Genomic DNA, 19,889 nt, shown 5'->3' on the forward strand with positions numbered 1-19,889 from the left:
CTATTTCAAGCCTTAAATTTTATTTCATTTCCTTGAAATGGCCTCTTTCTTCTAATACAATAAAACAAAAACTGAAGTTGCAGGCTGGGATTTTCACCAAATGCAATATATGGAAACCAGGGGGTTTTTACTTTTGAAAAATAAAATCCCAACTGGAATTTCCCACTGCACAGAGATGCCAGATTTTCACCAGCCTAAGAAACCTTCAGCCTAAAAGATTTCTTTTCCAAGACAGTCACAGACCCAGTCTGGAGCTTATCTTCATCTTTCAGTTGAGGGAATTGTTAGGGGAAAACTGTTCTGTCTCCTGGGACCGGAGATGAAAGAGAAAGGAAAGGTGCAGGATGTGGCTGCAGTGCTGGTACATCCGCTCCTGACCTGCCACTGGAAAGCCCTGACACAGCCTGGTCCCTGCAGAGCTGGGGCTCTCCTGCTCCTGGGGCTCTCCTGCTCCCAGCAGCATCAAGACCCCGATGTCTGAGCCCCCCTGTTCATGGAACATCAGGCAGCATCAAGACCCCGATGTCTGAGCCCCCCTGTTCATGGAACATCAGGCAGCAGCAAGACCCCGATGTCTGAGCCCCCCTGTTCATGGAACATCAGGCAGCAGCAAGACCCCCATGTCTGAGCCCCCGTGTTCATGGAACATCAGGCTGTCCTAGCGAGCACACACTGCAGACAGCACGGCCAGGGCACAGCAGCTGCCTGCAGAGCCACCGGGTCCCTGCTCATCCCTCTCCTTGTCTTTGGTGATGCTCCTTAGAGGCAGCCTGGCCTGAGATCAAAGTGCAGCTGATGAACTCGCGATCCTGATTAGCAAATTCCGTCTCTTTTGGCCTAATGACTGCTGCTGTAAGATGGCTGCCAAAAAGGAAAGGAATAACTGCTTTGGCATTTTGGGTAATTAATGAGCTTACTGAGCAGCGGGGAGCTGCAGTTGAAGGTGGGGAGCGCTTTCCCAGCCTAAGGACAGTGATGCTTTGGTGAGAGAGGAGGAGGGAGCAGCCGACCTCTGCAAGTCCCTGCCTGAATAATTTGCCAAGCAGTCTGGGCTGCTGTGCGTGCTTTGGGAAAATCTGGTGTGAGTACATCTGGGGAATTCCAGGAGCCATCCCACTGCCTCCGCTATTCCCTGCCCTCTCCCTGTTCCCTCCTCCTCCTGGCGTCACCCTTGGACACGTGAATAACAACTAAAGCTCTGTCTCGGGCTTTCTCAATCCCGAATGAGCGGCAGCGTCTGTGTTGCTCCGGGGGATGCGATAAGCAGCCGGGAGTGGGAAATACAGCCGGGAATCCCTGCCTGCCTGCCTTTCCTCCTGCCCACCACGGGAACATGAAGGCTGCCTGTCTCCAGATGCTGCTGTGGGCCCTGTACCTGGTGGTGACCCTGGCTGGAGGTGAGACACAGCTCCGCTCGTCCCCACCCTGCCCGGGGACAGCCGGGCTCGGGGGGATGGCCATGGGGCCGGGACGGGGGCGGTGGCACTGATCAGACTGTAGGGACCTGTGCGGGAGGGATGCAGGGGATCTCAGGGCAGGATCAGGCTGGGTTTGGGAAGCGATTGGGCGGGGGGAAGCCAATAAATGGCCGCAATCCCGGCAGCAGGGACATCCGAGAGCGCCGAGATGGCTTCTGTCACACGGGAGGGCAGATGGTGAGAGCGGCGGAGACGCTTCCCGATAACAGCTGTTAGGAAAAAAAGCATGATGTGCTTCTCGTCCCCCTTTTTCACGTGCCTGGGGACGTTGCAGGAAGGCTGCAGCCTCGCCAAGGATGGGTGGGGGTCTGAGGAGACGACACCGTGTGCTGCAGGTGCCAGTGCTGCCGTCCTGTGAGGCAGGGGGGTGTCACTGTCACTGCTGTCACACACTGCAGTGTGTGTGTGTGAGGGGAGCCTCTCCTGCCCTCAGGACAGAGATCTCTGCGGGCTGTGTGTGAGGGGAGCCGCTCTCCTGTTCGGACAGAGATCTCTGCGGGCTGTGTGTGAGGGGAGCCGCTCTCCTGCCCTCAGGACAGAGATCTCTGCGGGCTGTGTGTGAGGGGAGCCGCTCTCCTGCCCTCAGGACAGAGATCTCTGCGGGCTCCGGGCCGTGCTGGGCCGGCTCTGCCGGGGCCAGGCTCGCTGTCGTGGCTGTGACACAGCTCCGTGCTCGCCACCCTTCAGCAGGGCGGTGCTGGGCTGTCCCGCAGGCTCCCAGCACGGCAGGCAAGGCTGGACTGTGCCCGGAGCCAAGGGGTGATTATTCCCAAAGAGCCCCTGAGATCCGTGCCCTGCTGCCAGGACACGGGGGCAGTGATGGATCTCCTCCCTCCGGCACACCTCCGGGCAGGTTCTGCAGCGCTGGCCCGAGGAAGGTGGACGGCAGGGACACCAGGCAGGGACACCAGGCAGGGACACCAGGCAGGGACACCAGGCAGCTCACCCTGCCCCGCGAACCCGCTGCCTGCTCGGCACTGCCTGACTCTGCTCACCCTTTCTCCCAAAAGAGGACACAGGCCTGGCCCTGCTAGAGGCCTGGTGGAGCTCCCTGGAGGAGCTCCTTTGGGGGAACTGTGCTGAAAATTAAGTGCCAATGGCTCCTAAGAGCAGCGGTCCTGGGCCGAAAAACTCCCAGATCCCTTTGGCAAAGAGTCAGATGCAGCTCAGAGAAGCAGGGTGTGTGCCCCAGGAGGAGAGTTCCGTGCTCCTGGGGCACCCCTCTGTCCTGGGGAGGCTTTCCAAGCTCCTCCACTCTGAGAGAAACCTACCAGGAGCTCAGCCACATGGAAACCGTTTGCATTGGTGCCAATAATTGTAAAATCAGTTCAGGGTTCTCAAAGGAACAGATTTGGTTCTCCAAGGAACAGGGACTGCTCCCCACCATGCAGGGGACGGTGTGGCCCTCTTGTCCCTGTGCCTGTTTTGTTGAACTGTGCTCTGAAAGTGGAGGCCACCAGCTGAATATCCTCTGGCTAATGAGAGTTGATTGGCAAGTCAGCTGCCCTGAATTCCCATCAGGGAATTCTTGACCCTAAAATGAATACATTATTGTGTGAAAAGAGAGTTTTGCTTGAACTTGACTTGACTGAGAGTTGGAAATGGGCTTCTGTAGAGGGGCCACAGGAGTGTTTGCTTGGGATTTCTTTGCAATCGTTTCCCCAGTAACTTATTCAAATGATTCAGAGTGCTCTTGCATTGATGCTCATTCTTGTACCTGGTACCTGGATCATTCCTAACTGAAATGCATAAAATTCGCCACATTCCCTTAGGGATCAGGGACAACATTTTGTAAGAGACAGCCTGATTGAAACCAGATGCCAGTTCCTTTCTTTACAGAGGCTCCAGATAAATCAGGGATTGTTTTTGTAAATCCTGCCCCCAGGGATGTCAGGAACAAGTTGTCAGGATGTGTTGTGCAAGTGCCTGTTGTGGGAGGCTGGAGGTGGATGAATGGCCCCAGTGGTGTGACTGGCCCTGCCCCTTGAAGGGGTCAAGGGGGGGTTATTTTTACACTTTGCAAACTGAAAACTGTGTTTTCTGCTGGAGGTCGAAAAGATGTGTTTGGGAAGCTGGGCTGCTGAGATACCTGTGGGACTGAAGCATCATTGCCAAAAGGCTCTTGCCCTGCACCCTTTCTCTGAGCCCAGGTGATGCTCAGAGACCATGGGAGCACAGAGGCAGGATGCTCACCTGGAGGGGAGGTCCCACAGAGATAAGACCGATAAGGAGAGAGCAGAGCACCCTGTCCACTGGTGAGGCTTGCAGCAGGTCTTTGGGGGATGAAGAAATGTATTTTCTGGGCATTGTGCTGAGACCAGTCCTCCTGGTAGCCAAAGGGGAAAGGTCCTGCAGGTCCAGGGGCTTGCACATCCTACAGGACAAGCTGAAATGCTGTCCCAAAAGACCACAGGTTTCACAGTGCTTTTTTCCCCTCAGTTTTCTGGGTATCTTATTGCATGTGTGGGGGCTACAAGCAAATTTGGCTTTGTGGTCATCAGGATCTGTCTTCATCTCAGTTCAGCAGGGATTGGAAACTTTCATGGCTTTGGACTCTTCCCTGGAAAAGGGAGACATTAAGCAGTGCTGGTTTATAGATAAAAGCCAACACTTAATGAATTTAAATTTTTATTTCAGGGCAACCCAAAGCACATGTGACGTGTCCAGGAAGTTGCAGAAATCCTTCACAGAAGTTTATACCAGACAGGCTGATCAGGAGGTTCTACGAGACTGACTCTAGATGCAAACAAAATGTCATCATGTAAGTGCTGCCCCACTTCCAAGTGGGATCAGGGTTAAATGGATGGGGAAAGGGACAGGGATATGTACCTGGAAGGACAGGGCAGAGGAATGATGTGGGGAGAGAGCTCACGTGTTCCTCTGAAAGCAGATATTTGTCTGAAGGCAGATTCAGACTTGTGAGCTTGTCTGGAAATGAGAAAAGCTCCATTTCTTTTCTTTGGCATAATTGCTGTTTTGTGCTTGTGCTGAAGTTCATGCACCATTGACACCATTTTATTGCAGCCCAGGGGGTGGCTCCAAAGTGAAGCTGCTGGGTTGACCTTGGGAAGTCTCACAACACCCAGTAAAAGTAAACCCGAGAGCTTTTCCTTAATGCTTGTGTGTCCCGGGGCAGCTGGTGCCTGTGGAGCTTTCTGTGCCCAAGCAGGACAATGCTTCTGAAAGTGAAAAGCTTATTAGGGGAAAACCCTTCTCCCGTGAGTCATGTTCAGCTGCTCATTCAGTCAGATATCAGAGGCACCTGCCTGCCTTTCCTGAAATGAATCATCCAAACAACACTTGCTCTTTGTATCTACACACCTTCCCCACAGCTCTGATCACCTGAACCAGTGTTTTCTTTATTCAATGAGTGATCCCTTTGTATTTTCAGATTTGTTACTGTGCAGGATAAGGAGATTTGTGTAGATTCAAATGCAGGCTGGGTGAAGAAGTTCCAAGACAAACTGGGCAGGAAAAGTGCCACAGTGACGCCACCACGTGATGACACCTCAGCAGAAGAGCCTGGCAGCATTGAGAGACACGTTGGTCTTCCAGAACTGCCTCCGTCTCCAGCCACTGCTCCAGCTGGTTTCTTCCAAGGGACTGGAACAACACTCAGGGAGAGAGAACATGCTCCTGCTGCCACCACAGAGGTGTCCAGCAAGCCCCCCCTGGGCAGGCAGGAGCTCCCCCAGCTCCCTGCAGGATCCACCCCAGTGACACAGGAGGAGGATCTGCACCCTGGGGTCACTCCAGGAGCCAAGGGGGAGCCCTCAAATTCTCCTGTTGCAGCAGATGCGGGCTCCAGGCAGCCCACCCCACGCCCCACTGGTCAGCACACAGCTTCTCCTAACTCCAATTCAGACCTGATGGCTGCTGCCACAGCATCAACCCAACCTGCACTGGCTGCCAATGGACCCCTGGACCCCACAGGAGCCAGAGCCAACACACCAGACACTGCTGCCAGCAGTTCTGGGTCAGATCTCCCCTCCATCTGGGACACTATGAGGACCACAACAGTCACAGAGACAGCACCACAGACTACTCCAGTGTCTACTCTGAGCTCCACCACTGCCACAGACAAAGCTGCTTCTGTCCATACCAACAGGCTTGTTGGTCCCTCTGCAGGGACAACAGCATTTGATCCTTCATTGCCTGTAGGGAAGCAAGAGCCTTCAGACACAGGAGTTTTTACTCACCAGGCACTGTCAAGCCAAGCCAGGGTGCAGATGATCACAGTCAGGCCAAACAATCTGCCCCTGCCCAGCTTCCTGTCAAAATCTCAAATGCACTTTGTCATCCCAGTTTCTGTGGTGTGTGGACTGATGGTTACCAGTGTTGCCCTTGTGTGGTTGTATCTGAAATTTGGAGTCAAACCAGAAGAAACATCCAGAGAAATGGTGCAGGGCTTGCTCTACCAGCAGGCAGGACATCAAGACAATGCCTATCCAATGGAAGTAATATGAATGCTTCATACATGGATATTTCTGTTTGAGTGTTGCTCCAGAAAAGCTCTTCATGCTGAACTGGTGACCAGTAGGAAGTAAGCCTGGGAATAAAAATCACAGAGAAAACTGGTTTGCTGATAGAGCAGAATGCCCAATAATACATCTACTTCATCGTTGACCAATCACAGTGTTCTGGAAATAAGGGAGACACTTCTTTTCTACTGGCACTGTTCTGTACAAAGGCTGTGGCTGTTCTCTTGCTGTTGCTGGCTCTTTGCCAGCTGATGAGATTTCCCAAGTCACTCTTGGGAATTTTCTGTGGTTCATCGTGGCCCAGGCAAGAAGCCACTCACCCACCCACACTGCTGGACTTGGGCTCAGCCACCTTGAGCAATCTTAGCACCAAACCCACACAATTTGCACTTAAACTCTCTGCTGCTTCTTTCTTTGCACTTCAGGTCTCTGCTCTGACCAAGACTGAGCTGGTGCCAGCTGGGTGCTGGCTCTCCCTGGGCTGATGGAATTTACTCTCATCGTTTTCTCTTGCTGGAGGCACGAGGAACAGCCCAGCTTTTCAGAAATAGTTGACCAACACTGCATCTGATCAGGGGAATGAAGGTCAGTGCTACAGATTTTCTATTCAGAGAAGCTGGCAATCCACAGTCTGTCTCCTCCTTGAAATCAAGCCCTTCCTTTTAGCAGCTCTGGGTATTTCTTCTTGCAGATGAATTCTGAGAGCTGGTTCTTGGCAAATCAATGCAATAAATCCCTTCTGCCAGCTGATGCACCTTGTGCCCAGCTGCATCCATCACCAGGGCAGGAAAATGCTGATGAATCTTCACAAATGGGAGAAATCAAGAAGCCACCCAATAATTTTGCTATTCCTGTGTTATCATTGGAACATTTTTGCTCTTCTCTGCAAGCACAAAACCCAGGAAGTGTGGAGCTAAAGGCAATTCTGGATGTAGTCATGAAAAAATTACCCCAGCAGACATTCTTTTGATCCCATTTTCTCTCTAGAAATAAGCACATTTGCTGATCCACAAAAAAAAAAAGAAAAAAAAGAAAAAAAAAAAAAAAGAAGCACAAAATGCTTGTTCATGGTCCTGTACTTCAGCCACATTTCAGTTTTTCCATTTTGGATAGCACTGAGCACCAGGCTATGAAAGCACTGTTACAGAACCAGGGTTTTTTAAACCCCAAAGTGATTTTAACACATCCTGACAGTGCTGTACATAAGTCTTATGTTTTATCTGTGGTCAAGTCTTGAAAGCCCTTATAAACTTTGACTCCAGGATAATTCTGCTGGAGTGTGCAAAGGCCTTCATGACGTGATGCTTTGTAAGTAGATACGTATCAAGGGTCAGACCCCAACCAGCCTCAGGGGATCAGATCCCTAACTACAAATATGCATGCAGAAAGTAAAAGCAAGATCAGCAAGAAAAAAGCGAGAAGATGATAAGCAAGATGATAAAAAATGATGGGCCAGCTGTAAAGCAGAGCTTGAGGAATGAGGCCTGTTACATCTGTCAGATTGCACCTTCAGGACATCCCTGCAGCCCTGCAGGGGGAGAGGACACCACAGCTGTGCTTGCTCTCTGCCATCACACATCCCTCACTTCTGCAGTTTGTTCTGCATTTTGAGGGATTCCTCTCCCTTGCAAGCACAGGATGCAATCAGATCAATTTCAGTGATTAATTTGGAGGGAAACCCTTCCTTGTGCAGCAGCTCAGTTGTGGAACTCTGGTTGGGGTTGATTTTCCTGGAGGGTAAATCTGGCCCTGCCAGTGCCACCTCCCCTTGCACCCACCTGTGCACAGCTGGAACTTGTGAGGTGATGTACTGTGGCATTATTTTTATATGAAACACTAGAAATGTTATTTTTGTAAAAAAGGTTTTATAGCTTTTTGAATGTATGTAATGTTCTGTCTGAGCTGCTTGGAGTTGAGACCTTTGTGGCAGCCCTGGGGAACACTGTGCCTTGTCTGTTCTGTTGCTGGTCTGAGATGGTTTGTGCATGTCCCTGGGGGCTGGATCAGTGCCCAGGCCCTCCAGCAAGCACAGTGGACACTTGTGTGCTGCAGGTGAAGGGCTGGGGGATGGACGTGCACCAGGAGACCACTTGGAGCCCCCAGTCCTTGGCAGGACCCTGCTCCCAGCTCCACCACCAGCTGCCAGCTGCTGTGATCCCTCAGCAGGAGCAGCTGCTCCTCCAGGCTGGCCCTGTCCTTGTGCACTCCCTGCCCCTCTCCTGTCCCTTGGCTGCCTGCAGGCAGGGTGCTGGCACCCTCACAGGGGACAGGGGGACACTGCTGGCACCCTCACAGGGGACAGGGGGACACTGCTGCTCCTCTCTGCAGTCTGGGAGGGAGGGAGGGAGGGAGGATGGAGCCTGTGGGTGTCACCCATTTCTGGGGGTCAAACACCACTTGCTGTGGAGCACCGTGACTGTTACAAGCTGCAGTTTGTTTGCATACTGAGTGTGTGCATGAGATATGAGCTGTACATTTTTATAGAAATAAAAGTAATAAAGTCTTTATGTTAAAAACTTTCGCCCTCAGGAGGTTGAGCCTTGAGCTGGGTTTCCAAGCCTGGTCCCTGCAGAGATGAACACCTGTGACTGAGCACTGTGGAAAGCATCCCTGCATCACCAAGAGATGGCAAAGCTGGCACAGCTGGATGTGGCCAGGCTATTGCTCCATCTGCTTTAGGGTTTGATCTTGCAGATGTTTGCAGGAAATACATTTCCTCACAGGGATTTGTGTCTCCCATCTTACAAAAGCAATAGAGAAAACTGGACTTTGGCATTGTTTAAGCAAAGCTAAGGTCGAACAGCAGCTCAGAGACAACAAACACCATGCTCCAAGTCTGTTCTGTAAGGAGGCAAGAGGGCAAGGGCTGAGACAGGAGCTCTCCCACCCCAGCCAGGGCTTGGGCTGCCCTTGTGTGCTGCTCTGGTGCTGGAGAGCTGGGAAGAGCAGCTCAGTGACAGAGTCAGTCCTCAGGGTCGCCTGGAGTGGGGAGCTGGCAGGAGCAAGAGGGATGAGCACCTTCCCTACATTTCAGGAACTCTCATCCCAACCATCTCTCAGGCCCGTGCCCTTCCAGGTAGACACAGAAGTCAATGAAATTTTCCTGCAGCTGAGTCACCAGGCCAGGAAGGTCACTTGGGGATAATGGAACTCTAAAGAAATGAAAGCACTTTTGTTTTTTTAATTTCATTTCTCCTCTCCTTTGGAGAGAGCAGGAGGAAGGAAGGGGGCGATGCAACCCAGGCAGGCCTGACAGGATGAATCATTTCCAGTCATTTCCCCAGGCAGAGCTGGCCCCAGCAGGGCTCTTGGGGCTGCTCCTCTGGAGATTTTGGCTGCCCCTGAGCACACGGTCCCTGGCTTTGCTGGTGTTGGTGTGTGGCTGTGCAGGGACACCTTGTGCCAAGGGTGTCCCTCCACACCCCTTCCCCTGGAGCTCCATGGGGGCCTCAGGGGTGGAGGTTGCTCCATGGGATAACCAATGCCACATCTGTTCTGCTCAGGGGGATGAGAGGTGCATGTCCTGCCTTGATGCTTCCCCACACCCCCAGGAGTTGGGGGATCCATGCTCGTGAAGGGCTCTCTCAGCCCTTATTAACCCTCATGTTTCATTTCCAGCTCCACAGCATCTCCACCATGTCATAGCAGCTGTTTAGATTGACCTTGTGAGAAGGAGAAATCCTGGGGCTCCTCACAGGCTCAGTGTCCCACAGGATCCATCAAATGTCAGGCTTTGAGGGCACTAATTGGCCATAATCATCCTGACCAGCCTCACCTGTGGGTGGGTTCACCCCCACAACACCTCCCAATCCTCTGCCCAAGCCTCAGGAGCCCCATCTAACTCAGGTTTGAGCTCTGCTGTGCTGTGAGTGCTGCTCTGATGTCCTGGCTCTGATCAGCCCCTTGCACAGCCCTTGGGGCTCTGCTGGAGGTACCTTGGCTGGATGGAGCTCTGTCCCTGTCCCCATCTCCTGTTACTGCTGAGAAGATTCCCCCAACCTTCCCAAATGGATTCTGGGTCTGGTTCCTGACCTTGGTGTGCCTGGGGCACTGCTGGAGGCTCTGGGCCCTGTGCTCAGACCCTGGGGGCTGTCACCTGCCTGTGCTGGGGCCACCCTTGGCTGCTGGCTTGTCCCTCCCTGCGCTCCCTGCAGCTGCACCTGCCAGGGACACACCTCTGCCATTGTCTCCTGCAAGCTCTGACTGTTCCCAGGGTGGTGTGAGGTGAAGAAGAGGAAATGCTGCCTCCATCCTCAGTGCTTTGGGCTGGGATTGATCCCAGGCCTCAGCGTGGGTTCTTTCCTGTGAAATGTTGCACAAGAGCTCTCCTGCGGCATTTGGAGCCACCAGCACCTTCACCCTGCTGGCTCAGCAAGGCAGGACAAACAGGGTGAGCAGCCATGGCCCTGCTGGGCTTGGTGTTTGCTTGATCTCTCTTTTTATGGGAATTGTGTCCCTGCTGTGTCACTGCAAGGGCTGCTCTTGTTGCTGGAGCCCCCCTGGGTACCACAGAGGTTGTTGGGACCTCTTTGCTGACTGTCACAGGTGATGGAGGAAGGTTCATTTCTTGAGCCTCCAGAATTCACCCTGGAATTCTGCCACAAACCAAATCATTTAAAAGAGAAGAAGACAGATATAAGTGAGGTCACCCTCCAAGGAGGGCTGTGATATCACCTTGCTGACTCTGACCATAACCTCACATAAACACATTTTCATTACAACATCTAGGTCCCTTAACGTGTCTTGTTCATCACATTCATTAACTGCATTTATTTTTCTGATTGCTGGGGTTTTATTCTAATCAAACACTAAGGAGCAGATAAATTCATAACTTGTTCTAGTGCCATCTTGAAATTATCAGGGCTAACTCTGTTCAGAATAAAAATTTGACTGGAATTGCTTCCATGCCCTATTTTTTCTGTTATCTCAGCTTTGCTTTAAAAGCTGAAGCATCTTGTGCTGCTTGCTTAAACTCTAGGAGCTCTAAAAGGAGCTGAAGTTCTCATTAAGCATCATTTCCCCTGATTGCTACTCCACACAGAAGCCTCTCCAGTGCAGAGTCTCCCTCACACCCTTCACTTAACCCTGAGGTAGTTGATTGACCTCATTGGATAGAAATGGAAAAATATCTCATTTTTAGTGTGTTTGGGGAAGCTGACATCAGATCTGTTGTCTCATCTTCCTTAGCCAGATAAGGCCACTTCCAGTTTCTCCTGCAGGTGCATTGACCCCTGCCTGTTCCTGGCTGTTTGTGAGGTTTCCTGCACGCCCACAGTGAATTTCTGCTCTGTCCCTGTGCCTGTGGAGGAGCTTGCCCAGTGAGTTAGTGCAGACAGAGCCTGGGGAAGGGCTCCTGGAAGGCACAGAGCTTTTCTGCAGCTCTGTCTCGTGAGTCCAGGCAGAGCTTCCTGCACAGGAAGATTTCAGATCAACAGCTCACAGCACTTGGTGCTCCCCAGTGTCTGACTGTAGGAAGCAGACTTTGGAAGAGATTCTTATTTTTCTTATTTTAGAGTGTCATTCCGGGCTGTAGGAGTTGCCAGGGCTGTTCCTGGAATCGCAGGGATTTTGGGAAGGAAGAAGAGAATTTGGTTTGTGATTGTGTCCTGAGTCTATCAGGGCTTCCCCATGCAGAGCCTGGAGGGAGCACCCCAAAGGAATGGGAAGGAGCTTTGCAGGCAGAAAGGGATTAAAGAAGCCAAACAAGGATGTCTCATCTTGTAAATGGGAAAATTCAGAGTGACTGAGTAGAACAGAAGAAAGCAGGGAAAGGTTATTCCAAAGCCTCCCACTGCCTGCTTGGGGAGAAGTTTCAGGCCCTGGGTGATGCCCCAGGCCCTGGGTGATGCCCCTTGCTCCTGCCTTGCCCAGCTGCTCTTGCAGGGCCTCCCCAAGTGCAGGATGTCTGTGGTTGTTTTCAACCACCCACTGAGACCCCAAACCCAGCTCGGGGCTGCTCTGCCCAACTCCTCTGTCCCCTCACTGGCAAAGGCTGCATCTGATGTGTCCCCTCTGCCTCCCTCCTCCTGCAGAAAAACAATCTTCTGTTTATTTTTTTTTTGTAAACAAGCACATTCCTCAGAGTCTGTTCAAGTGAAAGAAAAAGTTGGGTTGGCAGAGGGGCTTTCCAACACTTAACAATGAATGCCTGCACACCAGCCTTTCCCTTTCCAAAGTGAAAAGAAGAAACATCAAAAGTTCTCCAGGGAGTTGTGAATCATCTGGTTTCCACAGACAGGGCTTCAAATCCTGAGAAATGGGAAGCACAGCATCCTAGGCCAGGTCTTCTGCCAGAAAAAGAAACACAGCTCTGCAGGAGCTCCTGAAGGTCCATGCAGAGCTGTGGATCTTGAGCCTCCATTGGCAGGAAATGTGTCGGATGAAGCTGAGCATGGCCAGAGCTGTTCTCAGCGCTGGGGGTTTTTCTCCCAAATATTTCAAAATGCATCCAGAGATGACAGTCCCAGGCACAATGTCCTGCTCCAGAGAGTGGCTGGGGGTGTCAGTGTGAAGAAGGGCTTGAGGTGGCCCCTTGGGTAGTTCTCAGGGAGTGAGGGAGGACTGTGGTGCCAGGGGATCTGCATGGGACCCCCTGCTCCCTGCACCCACCTGGAGTCTGGTCAAACAGAGGGAAAGGTGAAAAAAGCTGAGCATGAGCTGAGCATGACTGGCAAGGACCTGCAGAGGGGCTCCTTGGACCTTCAGAAGGTCTGAAGAAAGGGGAGCCCAGCACAAGAGGGGAGAGCTGTCCCCAGGTTAACACAGAGGGGCTGATCCCTTTCACAGCTCCCTGCAGGGTCTGGGATGCCTCAAGGCTGTGGAGCGAGGAAGATGATGGAAACACACCCAGAACCTTTGAACAGTAAGTGTTCCATTCCCCCCAGCCTGGTGCTGACTCCTGCCTGCCCTGAAGCTGGGGCTAAGCCAGCCCTGTCCACAAGGAAAGGCTCAGCTACACTCTCTCCTCTCCTCTCCTCTCCTCTCCTCTCCTCTCCTCTCCTCTCCTCTCCTCTCCTCTCCTCTCCTCTCCTCTCCTCTCCTCTCCTCTCCTCTCCTCTCCTCTCCTCTCCTCTCCTCTCCTCTCCTCTCCTCTCCTCTCCTCTCCTCTCCTCTCCTCTCCTCTCCTCTCCTCTCCTCTCCTCTCCTCTCCTCTCCTCTCCTCTCCTCTCCCTCACTGCCCAGTTATGAACAGGGATTTTTGGTGGAAAATTCAGGTTCTTCTCCATAGTACCAACATGGAATGTGACACAATTTCTGCCAGTATTTGCCAACTCGTCCCTTTCAGGCCACAGAGGGCTGGTGGCAGCAGTCACTGTGCTCTGTTTAACGCTTTCCAGGATTCACAAGCCATCCTGGCATCTCCAGCACATTTGTGTTGGCTCTGGCCTGAGTGACCTTGCATGGAACACCAAGCTTTGCATTTCCCATGGCTATGAATCCCCTCTCTGAAGGCCCAGGAGCTCCTGAGTGTACATCTGCAGAGGAGGATTTCACTTCCCTCATGACTTTCCCTGAGTGGGTGAACACAGAAGCTGACACAATCTATTTAGCCATCTAGGTGTTGACTGTCTGCAATCCCAATGACCCCATGTGACATGGAAATCCCCATGAGCAAAGAAGCTGCAGCTTTTCCTTGAATTGGGTCAAAGTCTATGGAAAAGAGAACTGGGGAGGAATAGAGGGGATAAATTGCAGCAGCTCCTTGCCTGAACTCAGAGTTGAGCTCTCCCAAGGAGGCAGAGCAGCATCCTGCAAGGAAGAGCCCTGCCAGAGCCACCATGCTCACTGCAAGGACAGTCCTGCTGCTCGCTGGGCTCCTCACACTCTCACCGTGCTCCCATGCAGGTAAAGCCCCTGGTGGGTCACTGCTGTCCTGGCCAGAGCAGAGCAGCACATTCTGGGGTGCAGGGAGGGATGGAGGCTGCTCCTGGGGCTGGGTGGCTTTGGCAGAGCTGCTGCAGGGCTGCGGGATCACCTGGAGCATCCTCCTGCCCCGGGAGGGCACCTGGGGCTCCTCATGGCAGCATCTGCAGAGCCTGGGGATGTTGTGTCCATCAGGCCCGTGCTGGGGAAGGTGCTGAGGGCAGGGCTGCCCCGAGCCAGCCTCACTGTGCTCTTTGTTTTCTGCAGCCCCCTACACCCCAGCCGAGTGCTGCTTCGACTATGTCAAGGGCGTCCTGCGGCTGGAGATCCTCCTGGACTTCAACTCCACTACCAGGGAATGTTATTTCCCAGCAATTGTGTAAGTCCTGGCAGCTTCCCTGCTGCTGTGCTGCCTCCTGGGGTGCCACAGGGTCATCTGTTCCGGGTGGGGACAGGACAGGGACAGATCTGTGTAAGCTCCGTGAGCTTCCAGCATGAGGAGGGGAGGATGTGACTGTCTGGGCACTTCTGCAAGGCCACTGCAGCTCCCGAGGGCTCTGCAGGGGCTCCAGAGGTGCTGGGCTGCAGGGTGAGCTGCTTGTCGGACACCGAGAGCCCAGGGGCAGGCACAGGGACAAAGGGAAAGGAGCAAAGGTACAGGGCAGGGAGGATGGTGTGGGCACAAGTGGAATCACAGATGTCATTCCTCACAAAGCTTCACCTTTAACCATGGCAGGTTTGAGACCAAGAAAGGAGTCAAGGTCTGTGCAAACCCTGAGGAGAAGTGGGTGAAGAGAGCAGTTAAAGTGCTTCAAAAGAAGAAAGTTCGTGCTCCATGATGTGGATTGGGTGCCTTGGTTCAGGCTCCCCAACGTCTGCTGGGAAGGAAGATTTGCATCCCCTCTCAGAAGGGGTTCAGGATGTTCAGCTCCTGGGAAAAGGCACCAGAGCCCTGAGCTGCACCCACAGCTGGGCACCAGCTCCTGGAATGCTGCTGGCCCAGCCTGCACCTGCCTGCTGCTCACAGCCACACAATAAAGTTTATTTCATGTGATATTGAAGAGTTTGTTTGTATTTGTCCTTTCTTCTGCCAGCCCCACAACTGTGCTGCTGCCAGCAGCTGGGGCTGGCTCTTCCCACTGGGTCTCAGGGCAGGAAGGGAGGGGGTGGATGGGATTTCGAGGGGACCCTAAAGGGGCTGGAGACCCCTCTGAGGGTTTTTAGGTGCCAAACTGCCACCAGTTTCAGGCTGAGGGGTTTCAGCCTGTCCCATTTGCTGTCCTGTGGAGAGCACAGCCTGTCTGCCCTGTGTGCCCAGGCCTGGGGTGTCTCTGCTGGGCTGCAGAGGAAAGGATTCCCTGCAGAGCTCCCTGGGCACGAGGGACAGACAGGGGAGGCTGAATCACACAAGGGATTCCTGCAATATCCCCCTGGCAGGGGCCATGCAGAGCTCAGCACTGATCCCTGCCAGGGCTGTGGGAGGGTGAGCAGAACTGGAAGGGCAGGAATGAGGAAAGTCATGAGTTAAAGACAGTTTAATAAATAAAGAAGAACCGGCCCACAAGCCAAGCAAAATAAGGGATTAATTCTCTCCTTCCCATGGGTGGGAAAGTGCTGAGCCATGGGGAGAGAGCAGGGCTCCCTCACGTGTAACAGTGACATGGGAAGACAAATTCTGCAAATCTGAATGTCCCCCTACTTCCTCCTCCTTTCCCTGTAACAGTTCACTATGGGGGAAAACAAAAGGAGAACCAACCAAAAAAAGAAACCTACCCAAAAAATTCCACCAAGTGATAAAGAAACCATCACTTGCACTGGCCCAGATGATGCTCAGGCACTCCCAGCTTCTGGGGAAGGGGATTTTGGCTGCAGCAGCAGCTCCAGGGATGTTTTCCCAGCAGAGCTGAGGGGTGACCCTGACACGCTGCAGGTCTGGAACCTGGGGTGGAGAACTCTGGGTGCACCAGGAGGGGCTCCAGCCTGGGGAAGCCTCTTGAGCTGCTGAAACTGCTGCCTTTCCACTGCAGGAATCCTCAGCCACGGAGTCTCTGTTTGCTGGGGCTCGGATGCAGAACAGACCCCGGGGCTCTGGGCGGGGAGACCGGCATTTATCACCGGCAAACTGTTCATGCTCTCTGTAAAGTATTAACTTCTGTGATTATCCACTCAAAAAGGCATTTTATGAGTCAGAGAATATTTCCCACCTTTATGATGTTTTTGGTTTGTTTTTTTGGTCCATGCCTATCCATTTCAATTTCTAAAGCAGGGGTTTTGCTCAGTCAGAAAATTTGTATTCAGTTATTAACTATAGTGAGGTTGGAGACGCATAAAATCCTCTGCAGAGTCTGTACCCCCTCTTCTCTCCACTTGCCTTTGCATTTGCACCTGGGCAGAGGCTGTGCCACTGCTGGGCATGGCTCAGAGGGTGCTGGGAATGGCCCAGGAGCTGCAGAGGAGCCTGGAGAGGAGTAAAGCCAGACCCAAAGGTCCATTGCTGGGGCAGGGAGGGAAGCCCAGTCCTCCAGTGGGGCCTTTCCAGGCCTTCAAACATCCAACATGCGCTGATTTTCTCCATGAAAGATATAGTGGAGGCATCTACTGATGCTTCCTCTGGAGAGAGGAGTAAATAGGGAAAGGAGGAGCACCTGTGTGCCTCAGACAAGCCTGGAAAGGGAGCTCAGGGCTGGCACATGAGGTTTTCTGAGCCAGGGGATGCTGGATGGAAAAAGTCATTAGCTCAGTTCTCCCTTAATTACAGTACTGTGCTTTTAACCAGTGCCTGGGAGCTGGGGTGAGCCTGGGGCTGCTGGCCCCAAGGCTCTGAGCACTGGGGACAGGGGCAGGGAGGGCAGGAGAGCCTGGGGGTGATGCCCAGCCCACAGAAGGGGCTCTGGCTGCTGTGGGCCAGGCATTTTCTCCCTGCAGAGCCCTGCCTGGGGACAGTGGCACCAGAACCCCGTGGGGCTGTGCCCAGCTCTCTGTGTGGCCCCCTGCCCCATGCAAGGCCAGCAGACCCCATGTCCTGCAGCCCATTTCTTGTAAACCAGCTTTTCCACCACATTAGATCTGTTTCCTTCTCCTTTCTCCTTTCAGAGAAGTCGTGCAGACATGACATAATTTCCAGAGAAACCCATTTCTACCTTTCTTCCCCTCTGAGAAGCCTTGGATTGATTGCCTGATCCCCCAAGCCACAGCCAGGTCCCCTCCTGTGCTCCCACCCAGCACCATCCTATGCTGGCTCCCACCAGGACCTCACCTCCTCACACAGAGCTGCATCTCCTGCCCAGGGAGCAGATCCCTGCATGGAAGCTGGGCTGTGTCCAGCAGTGCTCCATGGGGCTGCCACTGGGATCTGGGCCACCTGCCCCTCCTGCCTGGCCTCTGGGGTGGCTCTGTCCCCTCTCCTGGGGCTGAGCTGGCATCTGTCCCCTCAGCTGCAGGAGATCTCTGGGCACCACAAGCCTCCATCCCCCAACTCTCATTTCAGTCCCAGGGTTGGTGTGGGAGGCACAGGCAGCACAGGGGCTCAGGCTTCTGCTCAGACCCAGACTCTCCTCACACTCCCCACTGCCCCTGCCCCATTTCTTCCCCTTCTATGAACCCACCAAAAGCACCTCTGACACCCCCTGCTCTGGAGTCCCTTCTGGATTGGTCCAGTGTGGCTTCTTCTGCCTGACATCCCATCCCATCCCATCCCATCCCATCCCATCCCATCCCATCCCATCCCATCCCATCCCATCCCATCCCATCCCATCCCACCCCATCCCAGTCCATCCCATCCCATCCCATCCCATCCCATCCCATCCCAGCCCAGCCCAGCCCAGCCCAGCCCATCCCAGTCCATCCCATTGTGCTTTCCTGCCCAGCCCAGTGCTCCCTGTGTGCCCACGGTTGGTTTGGATGGGATTCCATCACTGGCCTTTGACACTGGGCAAACCAACTAAACCCCCTGAGACCTGTCCCTGCTCAGGGACTGTGGGCTGTCTCTCCTGTTGGAAACAAGCAGATGAGCTCTGGACTTGCTGTCCTGCCTGCATGGGAAGATGGTTCTGCTCTCAGTTCCTAGAGCTCCACGTCACGCCTCTTCCATCGAAAGTAGAACTGTTCCTTAAAGTTGTCCATGTGGCCCAAAAATAAACAGCAGAAAGCCCCTTGACCCTGGCTTCTTGGTAGGACCCTCAATATTTGGAAATGCAGCCTGAGTGGGTGGCAGAAGAGGATAAAAGGCAGCGAGGACAGAGCCACAGCCAGAGGGCAGAGAGGCACAGGGCACAAGGAAGAGCCACCCCACAGCCACCATGCTCCCTGCAAGGACTGTCCTGCTGCTCACCCTGCTGCTCACCTTCTCCCTGCACCATGCCACAGGTAAGGAACCTCAGGGGCCCCTGCTGCAGGTGAGGGCTCTGAGCCCCCACTGGGGAGGTCAGGCAGGAACCCCAGCAGGAGCAGGGATGGCGCTGCTGATGGGAGCAGCACCCCCTGCTCAGGGCAGGGCAGCACATCCTGGGATGCAGGGAGGGATGGAGAAGGTGCTGGGTGCTCTCAGCAAAGCCAGACCTGGGGAGAGGCTGCAGGAGCTTGGAGGAGGCTCTGGCAGCTTCCCCTGGATGAGCAAGGGGTTGGATGGAAGGAGAACATGCAGCTGTTTGGAGACTTCCAAAACACCCTGCAAGTTGTGCTCCTGCCTTGGAAAGCCCCGAAACCTCATCCCCAGACTGGGCACCCCAGCCTGTGTGATCTGGGAGCTGCAGCAATTTGGGCTGTGAGGGGCCAGGTCCCAGGCTGACCCCTGCCCCACCTCTGTCCATGTCCCAGTCCTGGGTTTGGGTGGCAAACCCCTACCATGAAATGCTATGGGAGCTGCTGAGGGGCTCCACAGCCTCTGTGCTGTTCCAAACCTAGTGGTGCCATTATCTGGAGATGTAATTCACAACATCCCCCTTCCCTCCCCAGCCCACTTTGCACCTGTGGAATGCTGCTTTGAATATGCACAGAAACGAATGCGACACCCTCAGGGCTTCTACGAGACATCCAAGGACTGCCCCAAGCCTGCAGTTGTGTGAGTATCCCAGGCTTTGCTCCCCATCCCACATCTGGGATCCCAGGTCTTTTGCTGCCCCATCCCATCCCATCCCATCCCAGTCCCAGCCAGGGGGGCTGTGGGAGGAAAGCAGCTCTGAAGGGTGGGGAAAGAGGGGAAAAAATGTGTTTTAGTGTTGTCTGGTAATGCTAGAGCTCTGGGAAGACAGACACTCACCAGCCCAAGGAGGGCACAGGCTGCTGGAGATGGCTCCAAGCCTTGATGCTGGAAGGGACTGCAAAAAGGGAGAGGAGAAATAGTGCACAGAAAGGGAATGGCTCACGGTTCCTGTTTTCACTCTTTTTCCTCACTTCCTCATTGCAGGATTGTGGCTGCCAATGGTGATCAGATCTGCGCCGACCCCAAGAAGGACTGGGTGAAAAAAATCATAAAACGGCTTCAAAACAAAACATCAGACCCATCCACCATCTGACCTGCCCATCCCATTCAGTCTTCCCGTCTCTCGAGGGAGCCATCAGTGCTGGCAGCTCTTCTCCAGCGGGTGCTGCGGCCGTGGGGTCCCTGCAGGAGGAGCCACCAGGACCGGGTGTCACCGTGCCATGGCCCTGCCAGCTCCTGAGCTCCTCCTGCTGCCACTGCCCTGCCACGATGTGCCTGTGGAACCAATATTTATAATAAAGACTCTTTGCTACAAAATGCTGTTTGAACTTCTCCTTATTCTCCAAACCAATCAGCAGATCCTAACAAACCCAGAAAAAAGCCTCTGCCACAAGCTCTTATTTCTCCAGGAGCAAACTGTGCCTGGTCACAGAGTGTTTCACTGGGAATGTGACAGGGGAGCCAGGCCTTGACTCGTAGGTGAGGTTACCTCACCCCCAGGCAAAGCTGTACATCCTCAGGGCATGCTTGCAGCCCCTTGAGATTTGCAGGTGCTCCAGAATTAAGGGGAGGGTTCTGGGAGAAGATATTGATCTACCAAACCCTTAATACCCTGACAGCTTCCAAATGTGCTGCTGGTCACTCAAA

At 53.6% G+C, this 19,889-nt stretch overlaps 3 protein-coding genes and 1 long non-coding RNA gene across 4 annotated transcripts; 3 read left to right on the plus strand and 1 right to left on the minus strand.

Annotated features, from left to right (window-relative positions):
- The first annotated feature begins 991 nt into the window (after window positions 1-991).
- Window positions 992-8,476, plus strand: LOC134424314 (mucin-2-like). The gene is made up of 3 exons (XM_063167994.1): window positions 992-1,397; window positions 4,116-4,239; window positions 4,870-8,476. The coding sequence occupies exons 1-3, from the start codon at window positions 1,334-1,336 to the stop codon at window positions 5,942-5,944; spliced, it is 1,263 nt and encodes a 420-aa protein (XP_063024064.1). The 5' UTR covers window positions 992-1,333; the 3' UTR covers window positions 5,945-8,476.
- Window positions 8,477-13,134: 4,658 nt separating this feature from the next.
- LOC134424063 (C-C motif chemokine 14-like) lies at window positions 13,135-14,883 on the plus strand. Its single transcript, XM_063167568.1, has 3 exons — window positions 13,135-13,804; window positions 14,090-14,201; window positions 14,559-14,883. The coding sequence occupies exons 1-3, from the start codon at window positions 13,738-13,740 to the stop codon at window positions 14,659-14,661; spliced, it is 282 nt and encodes a 93-aa protein (XP_063023638.1). The 5' UTR covers window positions 13,135-13,737; the 3' UTR covers window positions 14,662-14,883.
- Window positions 14,884-15,342: 459 nt separating this feature from the next.
- LOC134424316 (uncharacterized) lies at window positions 15,343-19,233 on the minus strand. The gene is made up of 2 exons (XR_010029391.1): window positions 19,080-19,233; window positions 15,343-15,957 (listed from the first exon to the last, which is right to left on the minus strand). It is a non-coding gene; the product is annotated as an uncharacterized LOC134424316 (long non-coding RNA).
- On the plus strand, window positions 17,974-19,559 carry LOC134424315 (C-C motif chemokine 3-like). Its single transcript, XM_063167995.1, has 3 exons — window positions 17,974-18,187; window positions 18,776-18,881; window positions 19,227-19,559. The coding sequence occupies exons 1-3, from the start codon at window positions 18,121-18,123 to the stop codon at window positions 19,333-19,335; spliced, it is 282 nt and encodes a 93-aa protein (XP_063024065.1). The 5' UTR covers window positions 17,974-18,120; the 3' UTR covers window positions 19,336-19,559.
- The last annotated feature ends 330 nt before the right edge of the window (window positions 19,560-19,889 follow it).

Source organism: Melospiza melodia, chromosome 13 (assembly GCF_035770615.1).
Source record: "Melospiza melodia melodia isolate bMelMel2 chromosome 13, bMelMel2.pri, whole genome shotgun sequence".
NCBI lineage: Eukaryota > Metazoa > Chordata > Aves > Passeriformes > Passerellidae > Melospiza > Melospiza melodia.

Excerpts from the sequence above, each read along its gene's own strand:
- LOC134424314 (XM_063167994.1), top strand. The coding sequence starts at position 1,334 with ATGAAGGCTGCCTGTCTCCAGATGCTGCTGTGGGCCCTGTACCTGGTG. Across the intron at positions 1,398-4,115 it reads GGTGGTGACCCTGGCTGGAG|GGCAACCCAAAGCACATGTG; the intron begins GTGAGACACAGC and ends TTTTTATTTCAG. Across the intron at positions 4,240-4,869 it reads TGCAAACAAAATGTCATCAT|ATTTGTTACTGTGCAGGATA; the intron begins GTAAGTGCTGCC and ends TTGTATTTTCAG.
- LOC134424063 (XM_063167568.1), top strand. The coding sequence starts at position 13,738 with ATGCTCACTGCAAGGACAGTCCTGCTGCTCGCTGGGCTCCTCACACTC. Across the intron at positions 13,805-14,089 it reads CTCACCGTGCTCCCATGCAG|CCCCCTACACCCCAGCCGAG; the intron begins GTAAAGCCCCTG and ends TGTTTTCTGCAG. Across the intron at positions 14,202-14,558 it reads TGTTATTTCCCAGCAATTGT|GTTTGAGACCAAGAAAGGAG; the intron begins GTAAGTCCTGGC and ends TAACCATGGCAG.
- LOC134424315 (XM_063167995.1), top strand. The coding sequence starts at position 18,121 with ATGCTCCCTGCAAGGACTGTCCTGCTGCTCACCCTGCTGCTCACCTTC. Across the intron at positions 18,188-18,775 it reads CTCCCTGCACCATGCCACAG|CCCACTTTGCACCTGTGGAA; the intron begins GTAAGGAACCTC and ends TTCCCTCCCCAG. Across the intron at positions 18,882-19,226 it reads TGCCCCAAGCCTGCAGTTGT|GATTGTGGCTGCCAATGGTG; the intron begins GTGAGTATCCCA and ends TCCTCATTGCAG.